The sequence below is a fragment of the Sycon ciliatum genome, chromosome 9 (genome assembly GCF_964019385.1).
Source record: "Sycon ciliatum chromosome 9, ocSycCili1.1, whole genome shotgun sequence".
NCBI lineage: Eukaryota > Metazoa > Porifera > Calcarea > Leucosolenida > Sycettidae > Sycon > Sycon ciliatum.
Genome location: NC_088651.1, coordinates 11,397,760 through 11,423,731, shown reverse-complemented (window position 1 = coordinate 11,423,731; position 25,972 = coordinate 11,397,760). Strand labels below are relative to the sequence as shown.

Sequence of the window (25,972 nt, the reverse complement as noted above, 5' to 3'; positions counted from 1 at the left end):
ATAACAAAAAAATGATTCGATCTGAGGAAGGGTGAAACCGCGAATCTCGGTTGAATATTGAGTATTTCAAGCCTTTTCACGACGAAGATGGAGTTCTTTTTGGAGATGGACGTCGTGGCAAAGGACATGGTGTCCGACTTTTGGCATCTGGTGAAGCCAGGGATCATTTGTCCAGTCAGGTCGGCAGCTCAACCGTCAGCTTGTTTCACGTCCGTCATCACCACAACTGCCACTGTCCGGCGTCATCTGAAGAAGCTTCCGATGTGCAAGGCATCTGGTCCCGACGGCATCCCCAACCGGGTCCTCAAGGCCCTGGCACCATCCATAGCATTCCCTTTGTGCCGCATTTTCAACATGTCATTTACCACGGGCATATTCCCTTCCGCATGGAAAACAGCGAAAGTCATACCTGTACACAAGAAAGGTCCCCGCCACGAACCTGCAAACTACCGCCCTATCTCTTTTCTTCCCTGCGTGTCCAAAGTATGTGAACGCATCTTTTATGATCACTTATACAGACATGTTTCGCCGTTTCTGAGTCCCGCACAATCTGGGTTTCGTAAAGGCGACTCCATCTCCTTCAACTGACCCGCATCGTGCAGCAGGTGTGCCAGCATAGGGAGCGCTTGCTGGTATTTGCTTCTTTGACTTGGCCAAGGCGTTTGATACCGTCTGGCATCGAGGACTTTTGGCCAAGCTCGAGCATGCATTCAGGGTACGTAAACAACCACTCTCCTGGCTGAAATCGTATCTCTCTGGGCGTTATCAGTACGTAACTGTCCTTGGCACATCCTCGGCTGCAGAGCCAGTATTGTCAGGCGTTCCTGAAGGATCAATTCTTGGTCCCCTATTTTATAATTTACGTAAACGATTTACATGTAGTCTTCCCTGGAACGTCTCTGCTTGCTGACGACACGACCCTTCTCACCTTAACAGCTTCCCTCACTGGCCTGAAAAACAACTTCCGTGCTGGCATTCATGAAGTTCTTTTCTGGATGTCGTCCTGGAGATTGTCCCCAAATCTATCAAAAACAAAGATCATGCTCTTTCCGCCCCAGCCAGAGTTCACAACCCTCATCCATGCCAACTTTCAAAATCCAATTGAAATAGTGTCTTCTCACAAACACCTTGGCTTTGTGATTGACTTTGCACTTTCTTGGGTACCCCACATCGAATATATCTGTAAAAAATCAAGTCAATCCTTAGGAATTCTCTCCCCCCCCCCCCCCCACTGCTCCTACCTCCCACCTTCTTGCAAGCTTCATTTTTATTTAGCCTACCTTCGCCCAATATTTGATTATGCCGATACGTCTCGGGTTGGATTATCCTCCTCCGCTGCTGCAAAGCTTGACATACACCACAAGAAAATCCTTAAAATTCTCCTCCGTCAACCCCGCATGCTCTCATCATCCGCCCTTTATAAAATTGCACACACAACCCCGTTATCACATGGACGCAGTGCACACCTGGCTTCTCTTGTCCATTCTATTAAGCTTGAGTTCTGCCCACCTCATCTCATTTGTTTTAATTGGTTCTCTTCTCTAAGAACTGTTAGGTACCTCCTCCCGTACCTTTTCTAGCTGGCCTGCATGCACTTACGTACTCCCCTTTTGTCTCCTTTTGTTCCGTTGGCCTGGGTAGCTACTTGCGCGCCCATATTTGCCATAGCTACCCAGGCCCTTTATCTTGCCGTTCAGACTTGATCTCTCTCTCTCTCTTTTCTCACTCGTCAATAATCACCATGTAGTCGTTTCGTTCGTCTTGGTCTCTTGTCTCGTCGTCTATAATAAATGTCGTTCCCCCAACCTACCTGTTCCCGTTGTAATGTCTGGATAATGTGTCGTCAGTCGTCCTGTTTCGAACTCAACAGAACTAGAAACTCGCTCTCACTCCCTAAGTGTAACTCATCCCTTCTTTTGCGCTCCCCTCTCTTTATTGCTTATTCTGTTTGGCTCACTCTACCAGAGAAGTTAAGGATCTGACCTCACTCTGCCTGTTTAACCCTTTACCGATCTACCATAAGCGAACCGATACTATAGTATCGGTATGTTTGGCCCCCATTTTTTGGGGTCTTGTTGCTAGGAGACAGCTAAAATGGCGCTCTACGCGTAGCTGAGGTCCAAGGCTTTCTGACGATGTACAAAACAACCATGCTTACCATACAAATTTTTGCCGTATCGATCGACTGAAGTTTGTTGAAATTGGAAAAGACGACCATCCGCCATGCGTGCATTTCGAGAATGCGAGTGCATCTCTTGGGGCCAAGTTTGACAAGCGTTCTGGGAGCAGTAACACCACCAGTCCAGGCTGGATCTCCCAGGAGGTTTTGCAGTGTAGTGTGTTGAGAAAAAGAGCTCCGTTGAGTCCTGCTAGTTCAAACATATATCGTCCACGAATGAAGAAACAAAATTCTCCAAACACAGAGGAAGCCTTCTTGCTGTCGACACGGCGACAGCAACTGTCTCAAGGACTCGTCAGGTGCGATCAGCTGATTCGCCTGGCCGTGAGAATCACGGCATGCGTAAGCTCGCGCCTGAGTGCTCATCTGAGCGAGAGTGAATCTGACGCGAGCAGCCCTGAGATGAACAAACCGAAACTGCGATATCGTGGAATGGGAATTGCTGCTGCTGGTGTATCGCGGATGGCAAGGTTTTGGTGTTCAATGGCGGTATTGTAGAGAGCCTACATTTCTTGTACAGACGTAGCCCTTACTTGATTGTTTATCGTATGACTTGAGCTCCATCACGAATGTTACAGGGAAGAATTCAAAATTCCGATACACGTGCACAGGCACACTCTCCGAACGCAAATGGGACAACACACCATTACTAGACGTTCTGGATTTCTCCTTGCAAAAACACTTCAACCATAACCGCCATAACTCTAAAACCAAAACTGCAAAAGGAAGCAAAAAAGGGCCAGCAAAGGCACAGCGCGTTTGCGCCACGACATACACGGACACGTGACACAAAAGGCATCATAGCTAGTGCGAGCATGACTCATAGTCATAGCTCAGTCCACGGGTGTTTCAGCAGCACCACTTAAAAATATGGCGTCATTTCGCGCGGTTTGGCAGGATTATGTTAGATTCGGCGCGAGTTATGAATTTATCAGAGTGTACCTAATCGATTTTCTTATTCACTTAGGTTTATCAGCGATATTTCGGTTTAGCAAAAGAGACAAACTATTTTTCAAATTCTACGAGTGAACAAGAATTATTTGGACAAGAAGCACAATCATGTTGACAGGTTCTCAGCTGGCGAACAGACAGTTATACACTAGTTTGCTCACTTACCGAGGACTTCTTCTGTCAGTTTGGCTGTCCAGCTCGTGCCGACCTACTGTTCCTGCGACTTTCTCTTCCGTGGCGCAGGACGCAGTGCTATCGCCTCGTTCGTCGTCGTCAGGAGGTGCTGTGCTGCAACAGTTTGGAGGCGCAGCAGTTCTCGAGGAATAGACTTGTACTTGAAGTTCAGAGAATTCAGTGAAGAGTGGAGACTCTCTGCACCTTGTTCTGCGAGGAGGCCCAATCCTACGCGGACTCGTTTCATCAGGGGAACTGTGTGTTCTTCTAATAGGTGCAACTTCGGCGTGATGTGGCCGAATTTCCTGGACACTACTTCATTCCTGCAGAGGGCCAGGAATTTCTCGATGTCTTGTTGGAGTTGACCCAAGTCAGCGTCATCGACTGGTTTGCAGTGGCTGAACTTGGCTCGACACGTTGCGTAGCTGTTCATGAGAGCTACGTATCTATCCGCAATTTTAGTGGCCTCAGGACACAAGTCAGGACACCTTGTTTGGACTGACGAAAGATGTGCGGAGGTGATGGCAGTGACCACGGTGGGTTTCAAGGCTTCGTGGATGTGGTTACCAACGAAAGCACCACCGTGGTATACCTGACGCTCAATGCCATGAAGCTGTAGGACTGGCTCCAGTGCCGCGACGCATGGGCCACAGAATTGCTTACAGCCGCTCAGTTTGTCTACTTGCTGCTGAAGTTGTGCTGACCGCTGCTGGTGATGGTCACGCTGCAGTATTGCTGTTTGGTACACTTCTTGCAAGTTGGCGACAACACCAAGCTCGTCCATGCCGCCTTGCTGCTGTACGTGCAGGGCAACAAATTCAAGCTGTTCCTGAGTCGTAGTTAGCTGCTGGTTGAAATTCTGGACGAGCTGCTGTTCAGCAGTCAGTTCGCTATGTACATCGCACAGCTTCTTGTACGCAGCACCATCCGTGTCTAGTGCCTGGCTTCTTGCCACCAGTGCCAAGTCCAGTATTCGGAGCTCGCTCCGCATAGCTTCGAACAGCCAGGGGTAGATCCCGAGATCCAAGTGTAAGACTGGAATGATGACGTTCGGGATTGACACAGGCAGAACAATTGGTCGAATCACGTTGTTATATTTCTTTGCCTGCGCCAGCTTTGAGCCTGCTGCTACATATTGGCTGTGGTCGCTTGCTAGAGATGCTAGTGTGCGTGGTTCTCTCTCGGCCTCCTCTCTCGCATCACTCTCAAGCTCCATGCTCTTCTTCGTGCATAAACAATGGAGACATGGCCGGAGTCCAGATGAGCCAGACAATCCAAAGTTGACAGTCTGAAACTCATAGTCCCCGAATAAATAAATCTTCATTGTCTTGCCTTTCCAGGAAGTCTGCTGAAGCTGCTGAAGCTGGGGTCGGTATTGTCCCAATGCCGTCTCCAAGTTTGCAGGCGTGTCTTTGCCGTTGAAGATGCAGAACGGTATTATGTTTGTGAGTGAATTCGGATGCTCGGTGTTGACGATCTGAAAGCTTAGCTTGAACGATCCACCTCCGTGATCTCCGCCAATCTTAATCCAAATCTCTGACTCAGGAATAGCTCCACCATGCCATGTTAGTCGGCTACTGTCCTGCAGCTGGTCCAGAAAGAATATGACAATATCCACCAAGTTAGGGAAGAGCACAGTTGCTATCATCGTAACTCCGCCATCCTTGTCTGTCATAGGGAGCTCTTTGGCGGTGTATGAAGGCAGCTTCGAAGCTATAAATGTGCGGACTGTCTTCTCGGATTCCATTTCAACGCCAAATTCGTGTAGCCAGCGACGTAGCTTCCGCAACTGACTCCACGGGAGGCTGAGGTCTGCCTTTATAGCCAGTGCACTGCCGGGTGACGGCTTCTTGGCCTTGATGCCAGCATCTAACAGAAGCTGCTCCTGTTCAGCAGCAGACAATCTCTGCAAGCCAGCCACCTCTTGTGCTCTGGCTCCAGCCACACCACCGCACACTGTCTCAGCATGTCTCGTCAATTCTGAGGATCTGCGGCGCAAAGTTGTGTCAGCAGCTCGGTCAGACGGCACATTACTCACAACAGCCCGTTGATAGACCTGTGGCTTGCCATGTGATGCTGTCCTTACCTCCAACCGCCCGTCATGCACCCTTGCTGCCACCAGGTGACCTGTTAGACGGTCAGCTACGTTGCCGCACAACTTGGACGGTGATGCGGACAGCACGTCCTCGACAGTCGAGCTTTGTCTAACGGTGCGGATTGGAGCTGTCGTCGTGGCTGGATTGAACTGGCATGCTGCAACATGCTTTCGCAGATCTCTCAGCGGAGTAACCACCGGGCAGCCTTGCAGAGATGGCTTGTGGAAGTCACACCGGAGTGTCCAACCATCCATCATCCTGCGTGGAACCTTTCCTGGCGTCTTTAGCTCAGATGCCTTCAAACAGTTGGCACATGCAGGACATTGCTTGTGCGTTGCTAACCATTCACACATGCAGTCTGCACAAAAGTACTCTTCGCAGCATGGTACTTCTATTACGTTGTCCACGATGTTACTGCATATGTTGCACTGCTGTACTGTGTGTGCGTTAATGAACCGCTCTTTGTTCAGTGGAATCGTTGCAGTATGTTGGCTGCTGCCTGTTGCATATACTGTCTCTCTTGGCACATCCAAACCACATTCCAGTTGTGTTGCTGATGTTTGTGAGGCGGGTTGTTGTGTTGGGGTGGCGGTTGCGGTGCTCACGCGTTTGTCCTGAGTGCGTGTTGTTTGCGGAGCGGCCGCGCGCCAGTGTGTGAGTTGCTTTGCGTGCCGTTTTCCCGTGGCCTTTGCTGTATGATCAGTACAAAATGAACAGGCTGAGCGTTGATGTGGTGTCCATTTCACAGGAGGGCCACAGCCACCGCCGCAGTGCATGGCTTTTTCGCTGGCTCTCTTCATGGCCCTCTGGCACAATACACATATGTATGGGGGTGTACTTGTGCATCATCTTCATCAATTTTTATCCCATGTACGGCTTCAAGCTGGGATTTATAAGATGCAACGGGATAACGGGTCTTCTGTGTGCATGTGGCGAATTTTCTGCCACCAACGCGACATACCTCGCCAAGATAAGATACGTGTGCGTCCATATCTTGTCGTAGCTGAAGGAAAACAACGGAATTTTGATGTTCACGTCTTTAGAAACGAATTCGCGTCTTGACAAAAAAATGTCGCAGATCGCTTCGTCAAGAACATACCTATGGCGAATCAAATCAACTAAGTCGATGCCAAAGTGATAACTACTTGATAATGGCCAAGAAAGCTTGTGCTAGTATCTGCGCAATTTCAGGTCGAGCGTGGAACACAACTTCGTTCTCTGCGAGGCAATTTGAATTTCGATCGTGGTGCGCGAGGTATGAAAGTGAAGCTAGGAAGGAGTCAAAGAAAAAGAACACGATTTCACCGTACAGAACCCAGTTTGGGCTGGGTAGTGACCTGCTTTAGAGCAGTATATCGATAAGTATTTCAGTAATCCACCACGGCCAGAGATTCAAATTTTCAAATTTCGGCAAAAAAAGGACGCCATTTTTAGTGGGCGGAAATCGTGCAAAAAAACATCCGTGAGTCATACAGCACAGCGCAGTTGTACAAGCGCATGATCGCGGGTACAAAGGGTTTCAAAAATACAAATAAATTATCATGAGAGCAGCTCAAACAACTACACGTTCGAAGCAGAAACAGAATAGAAGTGAGACAGAGAAGCAGAGTAGAACACGACTAGACAGAAGGAGAGAATTATCAGCGTCAGTAGAACAATAGCATGCATGGACACTCGTAATAACGGAACAGACGACATGGCTGAAAACTGGAGCATCTCCACGTGCGCTCGCAGCAATGTGACTCAGAGACAGAGGAAGATGAATAAATAAACAGACAAGGTAAGGTCAAAACGAGAATCATTCAAGAGGCTGTCTTGAAACATTTACAGAACAGGTGAGTGGCGACAACATTCTCCCACCTGCTAACGGATGCAGTTAGCCAACACATGACTCATGCACGGACATCAAGCACGCAGATGCGCGACACCGGGCGACGGAACGTTCCCATCGCTGTGCGGACGTCCACAATGCGGATCTTGCCATCCTTTCCGGGGTACACATTCTCCACGATGCCCTTCGGCCAGCAGCTTCGGGCCAACTGTGGATCAGCAATGACGACAACGTCGTTAACCTTGATCGGCTCTGCCGCCTTGAACCACTTGGTCCGGCGCGTTAGCGTGGGGAGATACTCTCGGACCCAGCGCTGCCAGAACATATCGATCATGGCCTGGGAAATCCGCCACTGCTTCCTCAGGCACTTCTCATCAAACTTCCCTGGCGCAACAGCTCGGTGGTTGCGGCCGAGCAGAAAGTGATTCGGCGTCAGACTCTCGGCATCTGCATGGTCGATAGAAACGTGTGTCAGTGGCCGGCCATTTACGATGCACTCAGCCCGGCCATGACGGTGGTCAGCACCTCGTCACGTGACACCCGTTCCTTGAGAGTCGCTTTCAGAGCGATCTTTACTGAGGGCACTAAGCGCTCCCAAGCGCCACCCATGTGGGGCGCGGCAGGAGGGTTGAAGACCCACTTGATGTTTCTGGGCGTCAGCTCACGCATGAGGTCACCGACATCTAGCGCTGCAATCGCCTCCGCAAGCTCCCGTTCAGCTCCTTTGAAATTCATGCCATTGTCCAAATACAGTACAGCAGGGTATCCGCGCCGAGCGATCATGCGGCGGATCGCCATGATACACGAGTCGGTTGTCAGGCTGGAGGCTATTTCCAGGTGCACGGCTCAAACTGTCAAACACGTGAATAGAACGCCATATCGTTTCTCGCGTCGACGCCCGACAGTCACCTCAATTGGACCAAAGTAGTCAACTCCCGTGTGGGAGAACAGGCGCTCGTACGCTGCGGTTCTGCACTCCGGTAGCGGCGCCATTACCGGTGGCTGCGGTGTGGCTGCGAGGTGACGGCACCTCAAACAGGAGTTCCAGGCACAGCGAACAGCGGCTCGAGATCTGGGAATCCAGTACTGCTGGCGTAAATCGTTCCGAACTTGTTCCTGCCCTTGATGACCTGCCCAGACGTGGTGCTGCAGGATGAGTAATCGGGTGTAGCGGTGGTCAGGGTCGAGTAACACTGGACGCTTTGTAGACTCAGGCAAGTGAGGCGTGTTGTCTGTTCTCCCGTGAACCACTATGGTGCTGTCCAATAGGGTCAGCGTCAGCGATGCCAGGCGGCTGCTGCGGGTGACTGGCTTGCCCTGCTGCAGCGCGGCGAGTTCGTCAGGGAACGACTGTTGCTGCACGTTCTCCCACCAGAGCTGCTGGGCATGTCAGAACTCTGATGGCAACAGTTCGCTACCGGGATTCACGGCTTTCTTGGCGACTCTAGCCTTCAGGTGCTCAACGAAGCGGGTCACCCAGGCTGTGGTGCGAACCAGACGCATCCATGACGAAAACCTGGCGATATCGGTGAGCGCTTCCTGCAGGGACGTCGTGGCGACAGTGGCCCCGCAGAACTCTCGCTTCAGCTCGGGGTCCGTGTCCTCTGGCTCCACTTCAGGAGCGGCGGATGGCCAGCTAGCTGGTACAGATGCCAGAACGGCTGGCGAGTTGCTGATCCAATGGCGGATGACGAAGCCTCTGTCCTTGTGGATGCGGATGACGTCAGCAGACAGTGCGGTGGCTTCTTCAACGGTGTCTGTGGAGTCAAAATAGTCGTCCATGTAGTGACGCTCGACTATGGCAGTCTGCAGCCGAGACGACGTCTGCGAGTGGCTGTGAGCATTGTGGTTCTTGACGAACATTGCCGACGAAGAGGACGATGTCGCACCAAATGTCATTGACTTCATCCTGAAGATGTCAGGTGGTTGACTCAGATCGGTCCGCCACAGGAACCGTTGGCTGTCTCGGTCAGCTTCACAGATCTGAACCTGGTGGAACATTTCGGCAATGTTGGCACCGAACGCAAAACGGCGCTCCCGGAAGCCGAACAGAAACGTTGGCAGTGGACGGAGCAGGTCTGGCCCAGACAGCAGCGCATCATTAAGGCTCCTCCCACCTGTCTTTGACGCCGCGTCAAAGACCAATCTCAACTTTCCGGGTTTATTCGGATTCACCACGTCAGGTGGTGCAGGTGGAGCACGCGCAGTCGGCGGATTGGCTTGTGTGACCTGACCCAATGTCTGGTGCAGCACTTGTTCATTCATGACCAGCTCGGACCACGCACGATGTAGCTGTTGTCGGGGTTGCAGCTCCCTAGCACCTGGCGAATCACCGAGGCTCGTCATGGGCACGGTCACAAATGGGGCTGCCTTCGCGTTCGAGCGGATCACTGGAGCTGGCGCTGACTGGCCTACAGCCGGAGCTGACTGGCGTACCGCAGGAGCTGGCGCTGACTGGCCTACAGCCGGGGCTGGTGCTGACTGGCGTAACGCAGGAGCTGGCGCTGACTGGCGTACCGCAGGAGGCGCTACATACTGAGAAGCAGGCTGGCCAGCTGCAAATGTGACCTGATGGCTGACCGGCTGCGGGGGAGCACTGTCTGAAGGGGCGGCTACACTACATGTGTGCTCCGCAGGGTGCAGAATGCCTGGCGGTGCCCTGTGCTCCGCAGACAGCTCCCGGGTACAAGAGGCACACTCCACAGCAGCACAGGCGGACTGTGCTGTGTTAGCACTGGGCGCCTGATCGGGGACGTAGGAGATGTCTTGGGTCCTCACCCGCTCTGCTACGCGTTCCACTTTACTGCTATCGACAACAGTGGCATGGGCTGGCTGCAGTGCCAGGCTCCTACTACTACCGGTAAGTCCACTGAGGACTGAGCTGCCTGCTCTGCTGCTGGCGTCTGCAATTTCTGCCAGCGCAACTTTTAGTTCCAAATCGACCAGCGTCTTTTTGCGGGCCAGCGCCTGCTCTTCGAGCACCCGAATTTTCTTCGCTGCTTCTAGCTGAGCCTGTGCTCGAAGCAGTCGCCGGCGAGTTGCAGAGCTGGACGACGCACGCAGCACCTGGTAAGACATTATGACACTACTACTAGACTGACAGTTACTGAAACTGCGGCCGGACTAGAATTGACAACAAACAAACAAATTGACACTACGAAAGAGGACTGTACTGAAGCTACAAGGTTGAGTCGAAGTAAGGCTCGAAGGACCAAATCCGGCTCGAAGGACCAAATGTTACAGGCAAGAATTCAAAATTCCGATACACGTGCACAGGCACACTCTCCGAACGCAAATGGGACAACACACCATTACTAGACGTTCTGGATTTCTCCTTGCAAAAACACTTCAACCATAACCGCCATAACTCTAAAACCAAAACTGCAAAAGGAAGCAAAAAAGGGCCAGCAAAGGCACAGCGCGTTTGCGCCACGACATACACGGACACGTGACACAAAAGGCATCATAGCTAGTGCGAGCATGACTCATAGTCATAGCTCAGTCATACAGCACAGCGCAGTTGTACAAGCACATGATCGCGGGTACAAAGGGTTTCAAAAATACAAATATATTATCATGAGAGCAGCTCAAACAACTACACGTTCGAAGCAGAAACAGAATAGAAGAGAGACAGAGAAGCAGAGTAGAACACGACTAGACAGAAGAAGAGAATTATCAGCGTCAGTAGAACAATAGCATGCATGGACACTCGTAATAACGGAACAGACGACATGGCTGAAAACTGGAGCATCTCCACGTGCGCGCTCGCAGCAATGTGACTCAGAGACAGAGGAAGATGAATAAATATACAGACAAGGTAAGGTCAAAACGAGAATCATTCAAGAGGCTGTCTTGAAACATTTACAGAACAGGTGAGTGGCGACAACAACGAACTTGGTATGGCCTTCGTGCTGTGATATTCGTGTATTTCATTCGCAATTGTATTTTCTCTCAACTTGAAGGGCTACCATGGGCCCTATCCTTGCCATGACCTAGTCATATTTGAATTTTCTGGACGCGTTCAGGCATACAGATTTTGAAAATATAATTTACCCATACCTACATCACATGGTTCTTGAGTTATTGCTGGTTGTGTGTACAAGTATTTGCGTGACCCCCCCCCCCCCCCCCCGCCCCTCACATACATTGAGTTAGACCGGCAAAGGGTTAAGACCCGTGCCGCCCCTTATTTACTACGACATTAATAGCTCATTATCCACATGTCCTTTGCGTCTCTGTGTTTTTCACTGTTTTTATTTGACATTATCTTTCTTTACGGAGTTGTTGTTGCTGTTCATTTTGCTACTCCTTCTTTTCCCTCCCGTCAGGCGAAATAGCACGTCACCGTACATTTGAGATCAGCGGGAAGAAGATGACGACGTCCACTAATTTAGTATCTGTGCACACGAATCTGCTGTGTGTGTGACTCTGTGTGTCAGCTATGATAATTATTATTATCAAGCATGCCAAGCATGTACGTCTGAACCATCCTGCAAAGTTTGAATGACGTAGGTTGAGCGATCGCTCCGCGAAATATACTTTTTGAAATTCTCTTCATAGTATATCTTCCACCATTGAAATTTCGAATTTCTTCAAAAAAAGTGCTGAGAGGGGTGGCTTGCAACCTCGATATGGCTTGTTCCAGGTATGCTTTGGAGCCATCTTCTGTTGAAGTAGTGGCGGGGATCTGCCCTGCAACTGCTATAACAAAAAATGATTCGATCTGAGGAAGGGTGAAACCGCGAATCTCGGTTGAATATAGAGTATTTCAAGCCTTTTCACGACGAAGATGGAGTTCTTTTTGGAGATGGACGTCGCGGCAAAGGACATGGTGTCCGACTTCTGGCGTCTGGTGAAGCCAGGGATCATTTGTCCAGTCAGGTCGCCAGCCTAACCGTCGGTAAGCTTGTGTTTGGATCCCGTTCTGCTCGATGTGGTACATCACAAACAATTTGATATCGCACAAATTGATCTCAGCATCGTGCGTACGGTATTTTATATTCAGAAAATCCCAAAGTGTCTCTGTGTGGCCGTCCTATGCCACGAGAAACTCCAATCAGGCTCCTATGTCCTCTGCCTTCATGATTGAATGTCCACTTCGTTTGAACAACGAACACAACAATCGAGGACGGCTTTTGCTGAAAAAAAGAAGAAAAAGACGTGCTCAGGATGAGACTCGAGTACACGCATACTCTCCCCGCAGGTGAAACGCAACTTTTTGTGAAAAATGCGCGACGCCGACTGACCAGTAATTTCGCCTGACGCCTTACTTCTATTTATCGCCGTGGTTGGCAAACACCCACTCTCTTAACATTGGCCGGTGTTTCCACCAAGTCTTGAGATGTTGTAATAAATATATACTGGAGCTGAAAAAAAGAAGAAAAAACGTGCTCAGGATGAGACTCGAGTACACGCATACTCTCCCAGCAGGTGAAACGCATTTTTTTGTGAAAAAATGCGTGTCGCCGACTGACCAGTAATTTTGCCTGTTCTGGTAACGCCACTCTCCACCAAAGCATGCGCAATATGAGAGGCAGCCGCAGAGAAAGAGAATCAGCTAGCAGAACAGGCGAAACAGATGAAACAAGTGTATCTTGAAAAATCAGGCTTCTAGTCAAAACCGGCTTCTATAATAAGACAGGCTTTAATACGAGGCGAGTTTCCAGAAAGCAGCCAGTCTCACCAACATAATTTTGGGGACATTCTTTGCACTTCAGCTGATATATAACATCTCTCAGCATACATACATACATCATGTCCCCCGGATACACACACTTGAACAAGTTCTTCCATAACCCTTTAAGAGCCGCCCCATACTTGAATGCGTCGTAAACGACGCATTCAAATGCAAAACTTCAAAAGATCGTAACTCGGTCCAATCTCGCTCAAATCCAGTGTTCAAATTATCCAGGGAGAAGAAAAAACTCTCACCTGTCGGCAGAAACAATCCGCGAAGCGCTGCGAGCAACGGTTCCTGAGATAAATCACTCGTAAGTTGAGCCGCGATCGCGGCAATTTCAAAAGCGCGCAGTGCGACTTTAGTATTGAGAATTTTGAGACTTTTCGTCACGCTGGTTTACTCGAATTTGCACGGGTTTCACTGTTGATATTGTCAAGAGTACACAGCGAAAAAATTGGAACTCCACGATCGAGTAAAATGAAATATCTGGAGCGGGACGCAATTGGACGCATTTGGGGCATTTTTCGTACTGTCGCTGCGATCTAGCGCTGGATAGACGGTGTGCTGGCTATCATGATCGACCTCATTCTCTTCCTCTCGCAGAGACCTTTCCAGGAAGCCCTGGATTGTGAGGATTGAGTGAGTAGAATTGAAGCTATGATCCAAGGAACACGAAAAAATGCAGAATTTTGAAATGTTCCTGTGGCTCTTAAAGGGATAAGAAGGATTGGTAGTGGTTGTTTTATGCAAATCCTTTGACGTTCTAGCCCAAGACCAGTGACTCAGTGTGATGAGACAAATATCCCATAAACCAAGACATGAAGCTGCATATTGCCTCTGAATGAAGGTCACTCATGCTCACATAACAACTGAACCGAGTTTAAGTAGACGGAGGCAAGAGGGCAGTTATCGAAAGAAACACAGCCAATCGACAACCACCAGCAACGGGTCGTAGTATTCCAGAATTTATCATAGACTTCTTCTGGTAGTTGAGCTCAATTTTGCTACTGTGAGCTGCTTCATTCTCTTCACTTGTATAGCCCAAACAGTAACAAATAGTGAATTCTGGAGAAAAATAATAATCTTGTCAAATTGAAACGAAGTAAGTTGGTTATCGATTGGGTGTGAGTTGTTTTCTCACGATGGATTTAGCCATAGCTGTATACCGTAAAGTCCGCTGCAAACGCCCACCCCATTTTTCAAGATCTGCTGGCCTATACGCACTGACCCCATGCACTTTCACACCAACTGTACGAAAGTGCATCTCACACCGTGGAGGAGCGCTTTGCTACGGCAAACTATGTCCATTTTCCGGGTTTCAAAATGTTTTGGGCACTAGTTACGAGCTAGCTCCTAGCGATTTTATGATGTTGGTTGTTTTATTTTGCAGATCCAAACGGGAGTTACTTCGGAATAACAAGGTAAAGAAGAACAGGCTATTGCAGGAACCAAATACACTTCTGACGATGTTTCCATCCATCATTTTCAAATCACGCAATGCGCAAAGGCAAGGGTTTTTCTCGACCACGTCAGAGTTTTCAACAAGTTAGCAGCGACTTTGTAGGTACAAGTGTACTAGTAGCTTCTGTGACATCCAGCCTGTTCGACTTGTAACTGCAATACTGCGACCTGTCAAGTCGTTGAATGACGCTTCGTCAGAACAATCACCGTTCCATTCTGAAAGCGCGACATCGTGGCACTCCAGAAATTTCATGATTTGAAAACCAGATGGATTCTATGGCATTATTTCATGAAGAACGAACTAATAGCAAATACCACTCATGCATCATATGAAAGGTATCGCGACCGAAGTTATTTTCTTTGCATCAAGGTAATGACAATCGATTTTGCAGAGACTCTTGGTAAGACATAGGCAGTTTGTAGGCATTATAGCAGTTCTCGTACGCATTCGACCTTCATGCCAGTTGTCTACACCTATATTGACCTGAAAAAGGCCGAAATACAGTTGCGCTCGGTGAAATCCGGCCCGAAGTGCAAAGCCGGCGCCGCGAAGCCAACTCCCATTACATCACTGGCGATTTGTGTGTATGAACTCAACTGTACGCACCTCGTGTAAAAGTTCGGAGTGCACGTGTACGTGTTACATGCTAAAAACAGTTCAAAATTTCTTTCATTCACTTCACTCAAGCACAGCAGGATCTTCTCGATAGCGGAGTACCCAACAAGGCAACATCCTGTTTCAACCTCCCTGCTCGCGGGACATGAATCAAATCGAGAATGTGTGGGCTCTTCTCCAGAAGAGAATAATTCCACATCGCTGCGAGAATGCTGACCAGCTGGTGCAGGTACTGCACCTGGAGTGGGACTCGTTGGGTCCTGAACCGGTTTCCCCATACTTGGAGTCAATGTCACGTCGTGTTGAAGCCCTAATCGAAGCTGACGGTGGCCACACAAAATATTGAAGCCCTGCTGTTCTGTGTATGAAATAAACTGCTTCGAAACGATCTCCGTCTTCTTTACTTCTGCTGAACTGAAATGAATGTTACACTTGTCTTTGTTTGGCGCGGTTTTTTACACTTTGGTGTGCATGCGTATGACTCTGAGTACAGCACATGCACAGTTCATACGGCACACGCGCACACTAGCACTTGTACAACTTTGAGGGCGTCAAGGGCCGCATCAGTACTGGGCGCCAGTTATGCACTTCGGGCCGGATTTCACCGAGCGCAACTGTAGTATGGACCCGCTGGGGTGGGTGTTTGCAGCAAAGTGGGCGTTTGCAGCGGACTTCACGCTACTACTGAACATGTATTGCCTGTATTACCATTATCCGGACCATCGTGGGCATACTTACAGTCTTTCCAAATGTCTCGTCGTCATCACTCTTTTCAAGTTCTTCGGCGGGAACCAGGAGATGTTGTTGTGTTGGAGATACCTAAAGTGTACAAAAGATAAATGCAATAGATGACTTGCACAAAGACTGTCTGGGTTCGAGACAGGGCAAGTGGACCTTCTGTCGTTCTGACTCTGCACTTCCCCATCTTTTGAGTTCGTGACTTTCGAAGTTTCGTTTTTAGCCTGACGAACACTGAGCTAGTTTATTTGGCTAGAGAGTAGAGTTATTTTGATTCGACTTGTATCGACATGCCGAAGCGCTGCTGCGCTCCTGAATGAACTAGCAGACGAGAGATGGAACTGAGGCTCCCATTCCATACGTTCCTTTCCGAGCCGGCCGGGCGGGAGGCAGAAAAATGAGGGAATAACGTTATTATTTTAGTATCATTGGTGTAGGCTGCAACAAGCACGTCGTGGTCCTGAAGTGTGACTACTTTCCCGCAGTGGAAGCGAAGTGAAGCACAACGAAAGTTTGTTGACGTCTGAGGAAGAACTCGATTCCCTTTCAATCGGCTGCACTAGCTCCAGAGCGACCCTCTCCTGAGGACAGACTGCGGAGAGGCCAGGAATCTGCCGAGTGACGAGTGGAAGCCGAAACCATGAAAATGAAGGGTGGAAGGACTGAGTATGAGAGCCAGATGTCCTTTAGTAGTACTTCAAGTAGTATCTGAGTTGAAGGAGAGAACAAGTGTGCTGGAGAAACGCTGCGAAGTCCTCAGGCCTGATGTGTACTAGCTACTGTTGAAGTCTCACTTGTTCCGATATGAACATTTCATCAGCCCTTACTCTGAGCAGCTGTAATTAGACTTGGATCTAGGCCAGAAACATAGCATTGTAAACCTTACTGAAGCCATTATGTATCAGAAGGCCTGGCTCTAGTGAGAAAGCAGTTTGGTGAGGCTTGCAAACTATGATTGAATCAGGGAGTGGTGGAAAGTCACATTATACCTCTTCATGATTATCTGGTAATGACGACGATGCGGCTCCGGCTGGGTCTCATGGGAAAGTAACTTGCATACCTGTTTAGTTGCAACGAGGCAGCGGTACCCCATGTACTAAAGACATGATTGATCTACATTTCATCTCCTGGGAGAATGTGGAACAAATAATGCCAGAGTGTGTCTGATACACATCACAGTCTGCTGAGTATGTTCATTATTGTGGACGTAACATGTGAGGTACCTTCTGCGTTGGACCTACAGTTGAGCCACTACTCTTTGTACAAATTCCGTACAACGGTGAAAGGATTTGTTGGAGCATCATCAAACAGTGCATTCGCCTTAATCATACACTGGCTCCGTTGCCTACAGTAATTCACATCTTGACGGGATGCGCTGGGACGATACGGAAGGAGCGGCGGGAACCATTGGAGTGCTCATGATGCTGGTTAGCGGAGACGGATGTGAGTGTCAGGAATGGGAACGCACCCGCACTACTGTACAGATCAGGAAGCGATGGAAGAGTTGAATCTGTTCAGCCTTCCATGCCGTGTACAGGGACACAAGCGTAAAAATGGCTACATTTCGAATGTGAACTGGCGATGGCATTGTGTGGCGACGAACACAACTGCAACTGTTCAAATTTCAGCATTTCGAACATTATGCTTCCCACCGAATGGCTCACATGACGGAGTTGGACATTACCAGGCTAGGATTATCATTTGCTGTATTTATGGATAGTCCTTGAGTTTTCAGATGAAGTGCTTTATCTTTTACCTGTCGTTCCTTTAGTGTGGCACAATGTTCATGGCTGCTTTCTTGTCTTCATAACAGAGTGGTATAATCAGCATGATTCTGCTTTATAAGAGAAGAAATAAAAAATTTCCTTTCGGAAAGGAAGCCCAGAAACGTCAACCCCCATGGACTGTGCTTTATGACTCTCGTCCATCGACGTTAACCGTCGCAATAACTGCTGCATGTATGCTGCGCTGTGCGAACCGCATAAGATTTTAACAGCTCATCCACGCCTTCCCAACAGGCTCCAATATCCCGTACCGATAGCGTTACATTGAATATGAACTAGGCTAGCACAGTTATCCTTTGATGGCGGCGGGTAGCATGCAACTTGACGTGTTCTTGGGATCCTCGTGGAACACTTGCTGTTCCCGGATGCCATATTATTGGTGCATCGAGGTTGCTTCTATGCTCACTGTTGTTTAGTAAGACAATTTTTTAATAACTATTTCACCGAAGAATATGGCAAGAGTATTTTGGGTTGGTTTGAACGCCTGGCTTCTCTTCACATAACAATACAGTCATGTACTTCCACTAACCCTACAAGTGCACATGATTCATGAGCTGCTGAAGACAGTGACGGTGCACGGCATGTACATGTACATCATGTACATGCTGTGCACCGTTCATTCATGCTGACAAAAAAAGTACACTACAGACGGTGTAGGGTGCCCGCAGTGTAGCCTGGGTGCACAGGGTGCACTTGCCCCGTCCCACTCGCGGCTCGGATCTTTGTGCAAGTCATCTATTAGGTAAAGATGCATAAAGTGCCCCTACTGCATTGAAATGTTGCTATGAATCCTGAATTTTTTCACCTAAACGCGCATGCGCGATCAGAGTTCATTTGCCAGAGTCTTTGTGTTTGACTAGGTCTTGTAGTGTTTGAATTCTTTATTCTCACGATGGCACCATCGCCAATAAGAGATAAATTGATGAGAAGGTGAGATTGTGGGTTAAACAGTTGGAAAGTGATTTACATCACTTTGAACTTTACAAGTATGGGAGAGGGTGAGCGCTGCAGGAGCAGATTGAGTTAATCAGCAGTGAGCAGATTTCTTGTTTGAAAGCAGGTCGGGAGGAGACGTCACGAATGCTAGCAGGGAGGGTATTGTAGTATTCTAGGGACTTGTACAGTGGGGAGTCTTTGCAGCGATCGGTTCTGGAGGGTGGGAGGTGCCAAGTCGTCCGCGAACTGGCTACACGAGGTTGTAGCATTTTCACAGGCAGTGGGCAGGTCAATGGTGTACACCAGGAACAGAAGTGGTCCCAGGACCGAGCCCTGGGGCACTCCTGCTGGTATTGGTATGAAGGCGGATGTTGTGCCTTCAACCTGCACCCGCTGTCTGCGTCCTGTCAAGTAGGCTTCGAGCCAATTGTGAGCCTTGCCGTCGACACCATAGTGGCTCAGCTTTTTCAGCAAGCCTTGATGCCATACGCGATCAAAGGCTTTACTGAGATCGAAGAAACACGTTACAACATGCTTCCCCGCATACCTAGCTGTGGATATCTGGTGGACGATCCGTGCGAGTTGCAGTTCGGTCCCGTCTTGTTTCCTGAAGCCGGATTGGTTGGAGGGTAAGTGCGGTGCTATGTGATTGTACAGACGAGAGTGGACTGTTTTTTCTTGTGTTTTTGATATTATACTGAGCAGGGAGATGGGTCGGTAGATGGTAGGATGGGAGGGGTTGCCCGACTTGGGGATGGGTGTAATAGTTGCGTCTTTCCAATCCTGTGGTATTTCTCAGGTTCTGAAGGACAGATTGTAGAGACTAGTGAGAGATGGGGAGATTTCCTTTGCAGTTTCTTTCAGGAGCAGAGTTGGGATGTTGTCAAAGCCTGGGCTCTTGCCAGTGTCTAGACTGCATAGAAGCTTCTCGACCTCTTCCACTGTTGCTGCGATTGTATTTAGAGTGTGACTGATGTCAGGGGTAGTGTTGATGTCTGGTGTAGTATAGGCGGTCTTGTCGATTGGCTGTTGGCTTTGGGAGATAAAGAACTTGTTGAGAGCTGTTGCCTTCTCCATAGCCGTGGCTGCAGTGGAGTTGGCTGTCGATAGTGTGGGAATTGTTTGCTTAGGCGGTTTTTTCAGGTGCTTCAGTAGACGGTGGAGGTTTGTACCCGTTGACGTTGTTTGCTGGACAAAGTCGGACTTAGCCTGTCGCAAAGGATCGGTTACTCGGTTACGCTGGGCTGTGTACAGTTTCCAATCTGAGTCTAGTTGGGTCGCCTTGTAGGTGCGGAACTGTTTGTGCTTTGTTTTGATCTGGCTGAGGAGATCCTTCGTCATCCAGGGATTAGTGGGCGTAGAATTTTTGCGGGACTTGCTTCTGGTCACTTGGCAGTGGTGCACGGCTAGTTTCAGTATCTGGTCTCTCCAGAAGTTCCAGAATGAGGTTACTGGCTGAGTGTTGTTGTTGTTGTTTATTTTACTTCACCAAATAAACAGGCAGAGATGCCTTCTCACCTGCCCATAGGACAGGTTCTCACAGAATGATGAAGGGATGATATGCAAAGGAAAACAAGAAATGATAATAATATAAGATAGAAAGGACCAAAAGAAGAAAAGGAAAAAATTATATGAAGACAATTTCATGGAGTCAGAAATAGAAAGACAATAATTTCATGGAGTCAAAGAATAGAAAAACAATTTCATGGAGTCAGGAATACGTGGTTGATTTTATAGACATGCATGCACAAATGATTCATAGATGAGAAGGTTGGAGTTTATGGCAGATTGTTGTGAAACCACAAGTTCTCGAGAGTGAAAGGCCTTCTCGCTTGTGACATTGTGTTCGTTCCAATGCAGTTGTTTTCCGACTCCGCCGTACCGTTGATGTTTACGACGTAGTATGCGCTACATGCGCTATGTGCGGTTTGCTGAGTGCGCTGTAGTTGTATGTTGTATGTGTATGCTTGCTTTCTCATATACGCTGTCATTTTCACGCTATAACTACCTGGTGGTTTTAGTGTTAGTCATTCAGTTAGTTCAGTTGTTTCAGTTGTTCCATTCATTGTTCATTGGTACTAGTCGATGGAAGTGAGATATACTGTTGAGAATAAATAGTTGTCCTCGTGCCGTGTGGGGTCGTTCGTTCCTAATACTTTAGAGAACCAGAGGGTTCACAACATTTGGCGACCACGCCAGGATACGAAGCGAGCATGGCACAGGAACTATGGATCATTGAAGCCAGCTTTATCGCCAACGGAATTCGGTATGGATTTGAAGGCGATAGGTTGAGAGAATACGTGGAGAAGAGGCTCCGACAGAGCGAGGAGTTTGAAGAGCGAAGTGCTAGACGGCAAGAGTGTGCGCTCCGCGCAGAGTTTAACGAAAAGCTCAAGAAGATGGCCGAGCGCATCGCCGTCAGTACATATTATGAGGAAGCAAAGCGAGATTTGCTTGCCTCGCCCGGAAGGACGCCGGACAAGGCGTGTAAGACTTTGCTTGCAGACAAGCAGCGGTCAGAGGAGTATTCGAAGCCAGTGGGAGGATCAGATCCAAGGCCCACTGGGTCGGTACAGTGCATGGCGACATCGGTCGGAGACGCTCAGAAGCAGCTGGAGTCTCGGCCGAACGACCTAGAGGCGCAAGACGTAGAGGCGCAAGACGTAGAGGCGCAAGACGTAGAGGCGCAAGACGTAGAGGCGCAAGACGTAGAGGCGCAAGGGTTAGAGGCGCAAGACGTAGAGGCGCAAGAGTTGGAGGCGCGAGAGTTGGAGGCGGAAGAGTTGGAGGCGGAAGAGTTAGAGTCGGAAGAGTTAGAGGCGCAAGAGTTAGAGGCGCAAGAGTTAGAGGCGCAAGAGTTAGAGGCGCAAGAGTTAGAAAGGCGTAGAAGCCGGGAAAATGAGAAGGGCGATGCTACTGGTTAGCACGGAAGAAGTAAGCGGCGAGACTGTGTGGAACACAGAGATCCGATGTGTGTCCTCGGATTCCGCGCCCGCCCCGGTTCGAAGCAGTGTACCGGTGACCATGTCGTGTGTGACAGCCCACATCGTCGAGCTTTATGACATTATCGGTTGTGTGTTGTCTGGTCCAGCGTCTGCCCCATGTCGAAGTGGATCGGTGACAGTGTCGTGTGCGACAGTCCACAGCGGCAAGCTTCGCGATGTCGAGTTTTCTGAATTGGTGGGCATTAGTGATATTCTACCATGGCCACCACCGCAGCAGAAGATGACGCGTTGTAAGCCCCAAATCGTTTGACTTGTGAGTTGTTGTACGGCGGTGAGAAGCCCTTTGGTGGGGAGAATGTTGTGAAACCACAAGTTCTCGAGAGTGAAAGGCCTTCTCGCTTGTGACATTGTGTTCGTTCCAATGCAGTTGTTTTCCGACTCCGCCGTACCGTTGATGTTTACGACGTAGTATGCGCTACATGCGCTATGTGCGGCTTGCTGAGTGCGCTGTAGTTGTATGTTGTATGTGTATGCTTTCTCATATACGCTGTCATTTTCACGCTATAACTACCTGGTGGTTTTAGTGTTAGTCATTCAGTTAGTTCAGTTGTTTCAGTTGTTCATACATTCATTGTTCATTGGTACTAGTCGATGGAAGTGAGATATACTGTTGAGAATAAATATTTGTCCTCGTGCCGTGTGGGGTCGTTCGTTCCTGATACTTTAGAGAACCAGAGGGTTCACAACATTTGTGGTCCTTCGAGCCGGATTCGAACCAGCGACCTCAAGATATAAAAAAAAAAAAAAAAAAAAAAAACCAAATGTTGTGAACCCTCTGGTTCTCTAAAGTATCAGGAACGAACGACCCCACACGGCACGAGGACAACTATTTATTCTCAGTATATTTCACTTCCATCTACTAAAAACAATGAATGACTGAATGAACAACTGAATGAACTGAATGAACAACTGAATGAACTGAATGAACAACTGAAACAACTGAAAGAACTGAATAACTAACACTAAAACCACCAGGTAGTTATAGCGTGAAAATGACAGCGTATATGAGAAAAGCATACACATACAACTACAGCGCACACAGCAAACCGCACATAGCGCATGTAGCGTATACTACGTCGTAATCATCAGCGGTACGGCGGAGTCGGCATACAGCTGCATTGAAACGAACACAATGTCACAAGCGAGAAGGCCTTTCACTCTCGAGAACTTGTCGTTTTACAACATTCTCCCCACCAAAGGGCTTCTCACCGCCGTACAACAACTCACAAGTCAAACGATTTGGGGCTTACTACGCGTCATCTGCTGCTGCGGTGGTGGCCATGGTAGAATATCACTAATGCCCACCACTTCAGCCATCTTGATTTCGCGAAGCTTGCCGCTGTGGGCTGTCGCACACGACACTGTCACCGATCCACTTCGACATGAGGCAGACGCTGGACCAGACAACACACAACCGATAATGTCATAAAGCTCGACGATGTGGGCTGTCACCCACGACACGGTCACCGGTACACTGCTTCGACCCGGGGCGGGCGCGGAATCCGAGGACACACCTCGGATCTCTGTGTTCCACACAGTCTCGCCGCTTACTTCTTCCGTGCTAACCAGTAGTATCACCCTTCTCATTTTCTCGGCTACTACGCCTTGCGTTTCTAAGTCTTGCGCCTCTAACTCTTGCGCCTCCAACTCTTGCGCCTCCAACTCTTGCGCCTCCAACTCTTTCGCCTCCAACTCTTGCGCTAACTCTTGCGCCTCTAACTCTTGCGCCTCGACGTCTTGCGCCTCTACGTCTTGCGCCTCTACGTCTTGCGCCTCTACGTCTTGCGCCTCGACGTCTTGCGCCTCGACGTCTTGCGCCTCAACGTCTTGCGCCTCGACGTCTTGCGCCTCTACGTCTTGCGCCTCTACGTCTTGCACCTCTACGTCTTGCGCCTGCACGTCTTGCGCTTCTACGTCGTTCGCCTCTACGTCGTTCGGCCGAGACTCCAGCTGCTTCTGAGCGTCTCCGACCGATGTCGCCATGCACTGCACCGACCCAGTGGGCCTTGGATCTGATCCTCCCACTGGCTTCGAATGCTCCTCTGACCGCTGCTTGTCTGTAAGCAAAGTCTTCCACGCCTTGTCAGGCGTCCTTTCGCGTGTGGCAAGCAAATCTCGCTTTGCTCCCTCATATTTACCGCTGGCGATGCGCTCGTTAATCTTCTTGAGCTTTTCGTTAAACTCTGTGCGGAGCGCACCCTCTTGCCGTCTAGCACTGAGCTCTTCAAACTCCTCGCTCTGTCGGAGCCTCTTCTCCACGTATTCTCTCAACCTATCGCCTTCAAATCCATACCGAATTCCGTTAGCGATAAAGCTGGCTTCAATGATCCATAGTTCCTGTGCCATGCTCGCTTCGTATCCTGGCGTGGTCGCCAAATGTTGTGAACCCTCTGGTTCTCTAAAGTATCAGGAACGAACGACCCCACACGGCACGAGGACAACTATTTATTCTCAGTATATTTCACTTCCATCTACTAAAAACAATGAATGACTGAATGAACAACTGAACGAACTGAATGAACAACTGAATGAACTGAATGAACAACTGAAACAACTGAAAGAACTGAATAACTAACACTAAAACCACCAGGTAGTTATAGCGTGAAAATGACAGCGTATATGAGAAAAGCATACACATACAACTACAGCGCACACAGCAAACCGCACATAGCGCATGTAGCGTATACTACGTCGTAATCATCAGCGGTACGGCGGAGTCGGCATACATCTGCATTGAAACGAACACAATGTCACAAGCGAGAAGGCCTTTCACTCTCGAGAACTTGTCGTTTTACAACACAGATAATAAAGGTATAACGAGGATATTCACAAGGTAAGTATATCAATGGCAGAAAGAGCTTTTCGGAAGGGACCAGGGACACCTATCACCCTAAAATCAAAGGGGAGAGCGTTCCAGAGAATGCTTCCCCGAAAAATCATGGTCGATCGTCCCGCAGACCCACGAAGAGAGGGAACTTGAAGCAAGTTCGACACTTGTCCCAGTATGGTGCGCTGATCATCCGAAACAGTCTCTGGGGCCGTTCGGGTGAATAGTTGTTGAAGAAGGGGGCTACAGGAGAAGTTAATGCATCGATGAACAAATACGACAATTTTGTGTGTATATGTATGTGGTAGACTAACATTGCTGAGCAGAGAGCGCAGCAAGGCAGTTGGAGTCAAGAGCCGCTGTTGCAAGGTGGCACGGATGCCAGCCTTGAACATCTTTTCAAGCTGACCAAGCAGGTGTGCGCTAAGTCCTGGAAAGAAACTGTTTGAACCATAACACAGCTGGGAAAGGATCATGCTCAAGAACCACGTTCGCCGGGCAAGCAAACTCAGTCCTCGCCCATGCCTCCAGAGCTGACCAATTGTTCGCGCTGTCTTGGGACCAATATACTCCACATGTGGAGCCCAGGATAAATCATTGTCTAGGACTAAACCGAGGTACTGGGCTGTAGGGGTCACACAAAGTTTCTAGCCATTGCAGAAGACCTCCGGTTGTATTGCAGCCGCGCCTCATGGCCGGATGAAGAGCAATTGTGTCTTGGAAGTATTGAGGAGCAGGCCAATGCCCTCCAGCCAGGTAGCAAGGTTTGTCATGGTTTGCGTGAGGGTTCTGCACACTACAGCAGGATCAGAATGGGAGCAGTCGATGACACGTCAGGCGAAATAGCACGTCATAGTACATTTGAGATCAGCGGGAAGAAGATGACGACGTCCACTAATTTAGTATCTGTGCACACGAATCTGCTGTGTGTGTGACTCTGTGTGTCAGCTATGATATCATCTTCTGTGGTTTCATACCTAGCATGTACGTCTGAACCATCCTGCAAAGTTTGAATGACGTAGGTTGAGCGATCGCTCCGCGAAACATACTTTTTGAAATTCTCTTCATAGTATATCTTCCACCATTGAAATTTCGAATTTCTTCAAAAAATGTGCTGAGAGGGGTGGCTTGCAACCTCGATATGGCTTGTTTCAGATATGCTTTGGAGCCATCTTCTGTTGAAGTAGTGGCGGGGATCTGCCCTGCAACTGCTACAACAAAAAATGATTCGATCTGAGAAAGGGTGAGACCGCGAATCTCGGTTGAATATTGAGTATTTCAAGCCTTTTCACGACGAAGATGGAGTTCTTTTTGGAGATGGACGTCGCGGCAAAGGACATGGTGTCCGACTTCTGGCGTCTGGTGAAGCCAGGGATCATTTGTCCAGTCAGGTCGGCAGCCTAACCGTCGGTAAGCTTGTGTTTGGATCCCGTTCTGCTCGATGTGGTACATCACAAACAATTTGATATCGCACAAATCGATCTCAGCATCGTGCGTACGGTACTTTATATTCAGAAAATTCCAAAGTGTCTCTGTGTGGCCGTCCTTTGCCACGAGAAACTCCAATCAGGCTCCTATGTCCTCTGCCTTCATGATTGAATGTCCACTTCGTTTGAACAACGAACACAACAATCGAGGACGGCTTTGCAATGAAAAATACAGCTATACTGGAGCTGAAAAAAGAAAGAAAAAAA

At 48.9% G+C, this 25,972-nt stretch overlaps 2 protein-coding genes across 2 annotated transcripts in view; both read right to left on the bottom strand.

The window, feature by feature from the left end:
• LOC135824255 (uncharacterized) overlaps positions 1-25,972 on the bottom strand; it is a 371,974-nt gene that overhangs the window by 244,078 nt on the left and 101,924 nt on the right. Inside the window, exon 5 of the mRNA XM_065336986.1 lies at positions 15,727-15,807. Coding sequence (XP_065193058.1) covers positions 15,727-15,807 — 81 coding nt within the window. The remainder of the gene's footprint in view (positions 1-15,726; positions 15,808-25,972) is intronic.
• On the bottom strand, positions 6,544-10,309 carry LOC135825037 (uncharacterized). Its single transcript, XM_065337772.1, has one exon. It carries the CDS (start codon positions 10,307-10,309, stop codon positions 8,621-8,623), a length of 1,689 nt encoding a protein of 562 aa, XP_065193844.1. The 3' UTR covers positions 6,544-8,620.

What these genes read in the sequence shown, in the direction of transcription:
- LOC135825037 (XM_065337772.1), bottom strand. Translation starts at nt 10,309, where the DNA reads ATGTCTTACCAGGTGCTGCGTGCGTCGTCCAGCTCTGCAACTCGCCGG.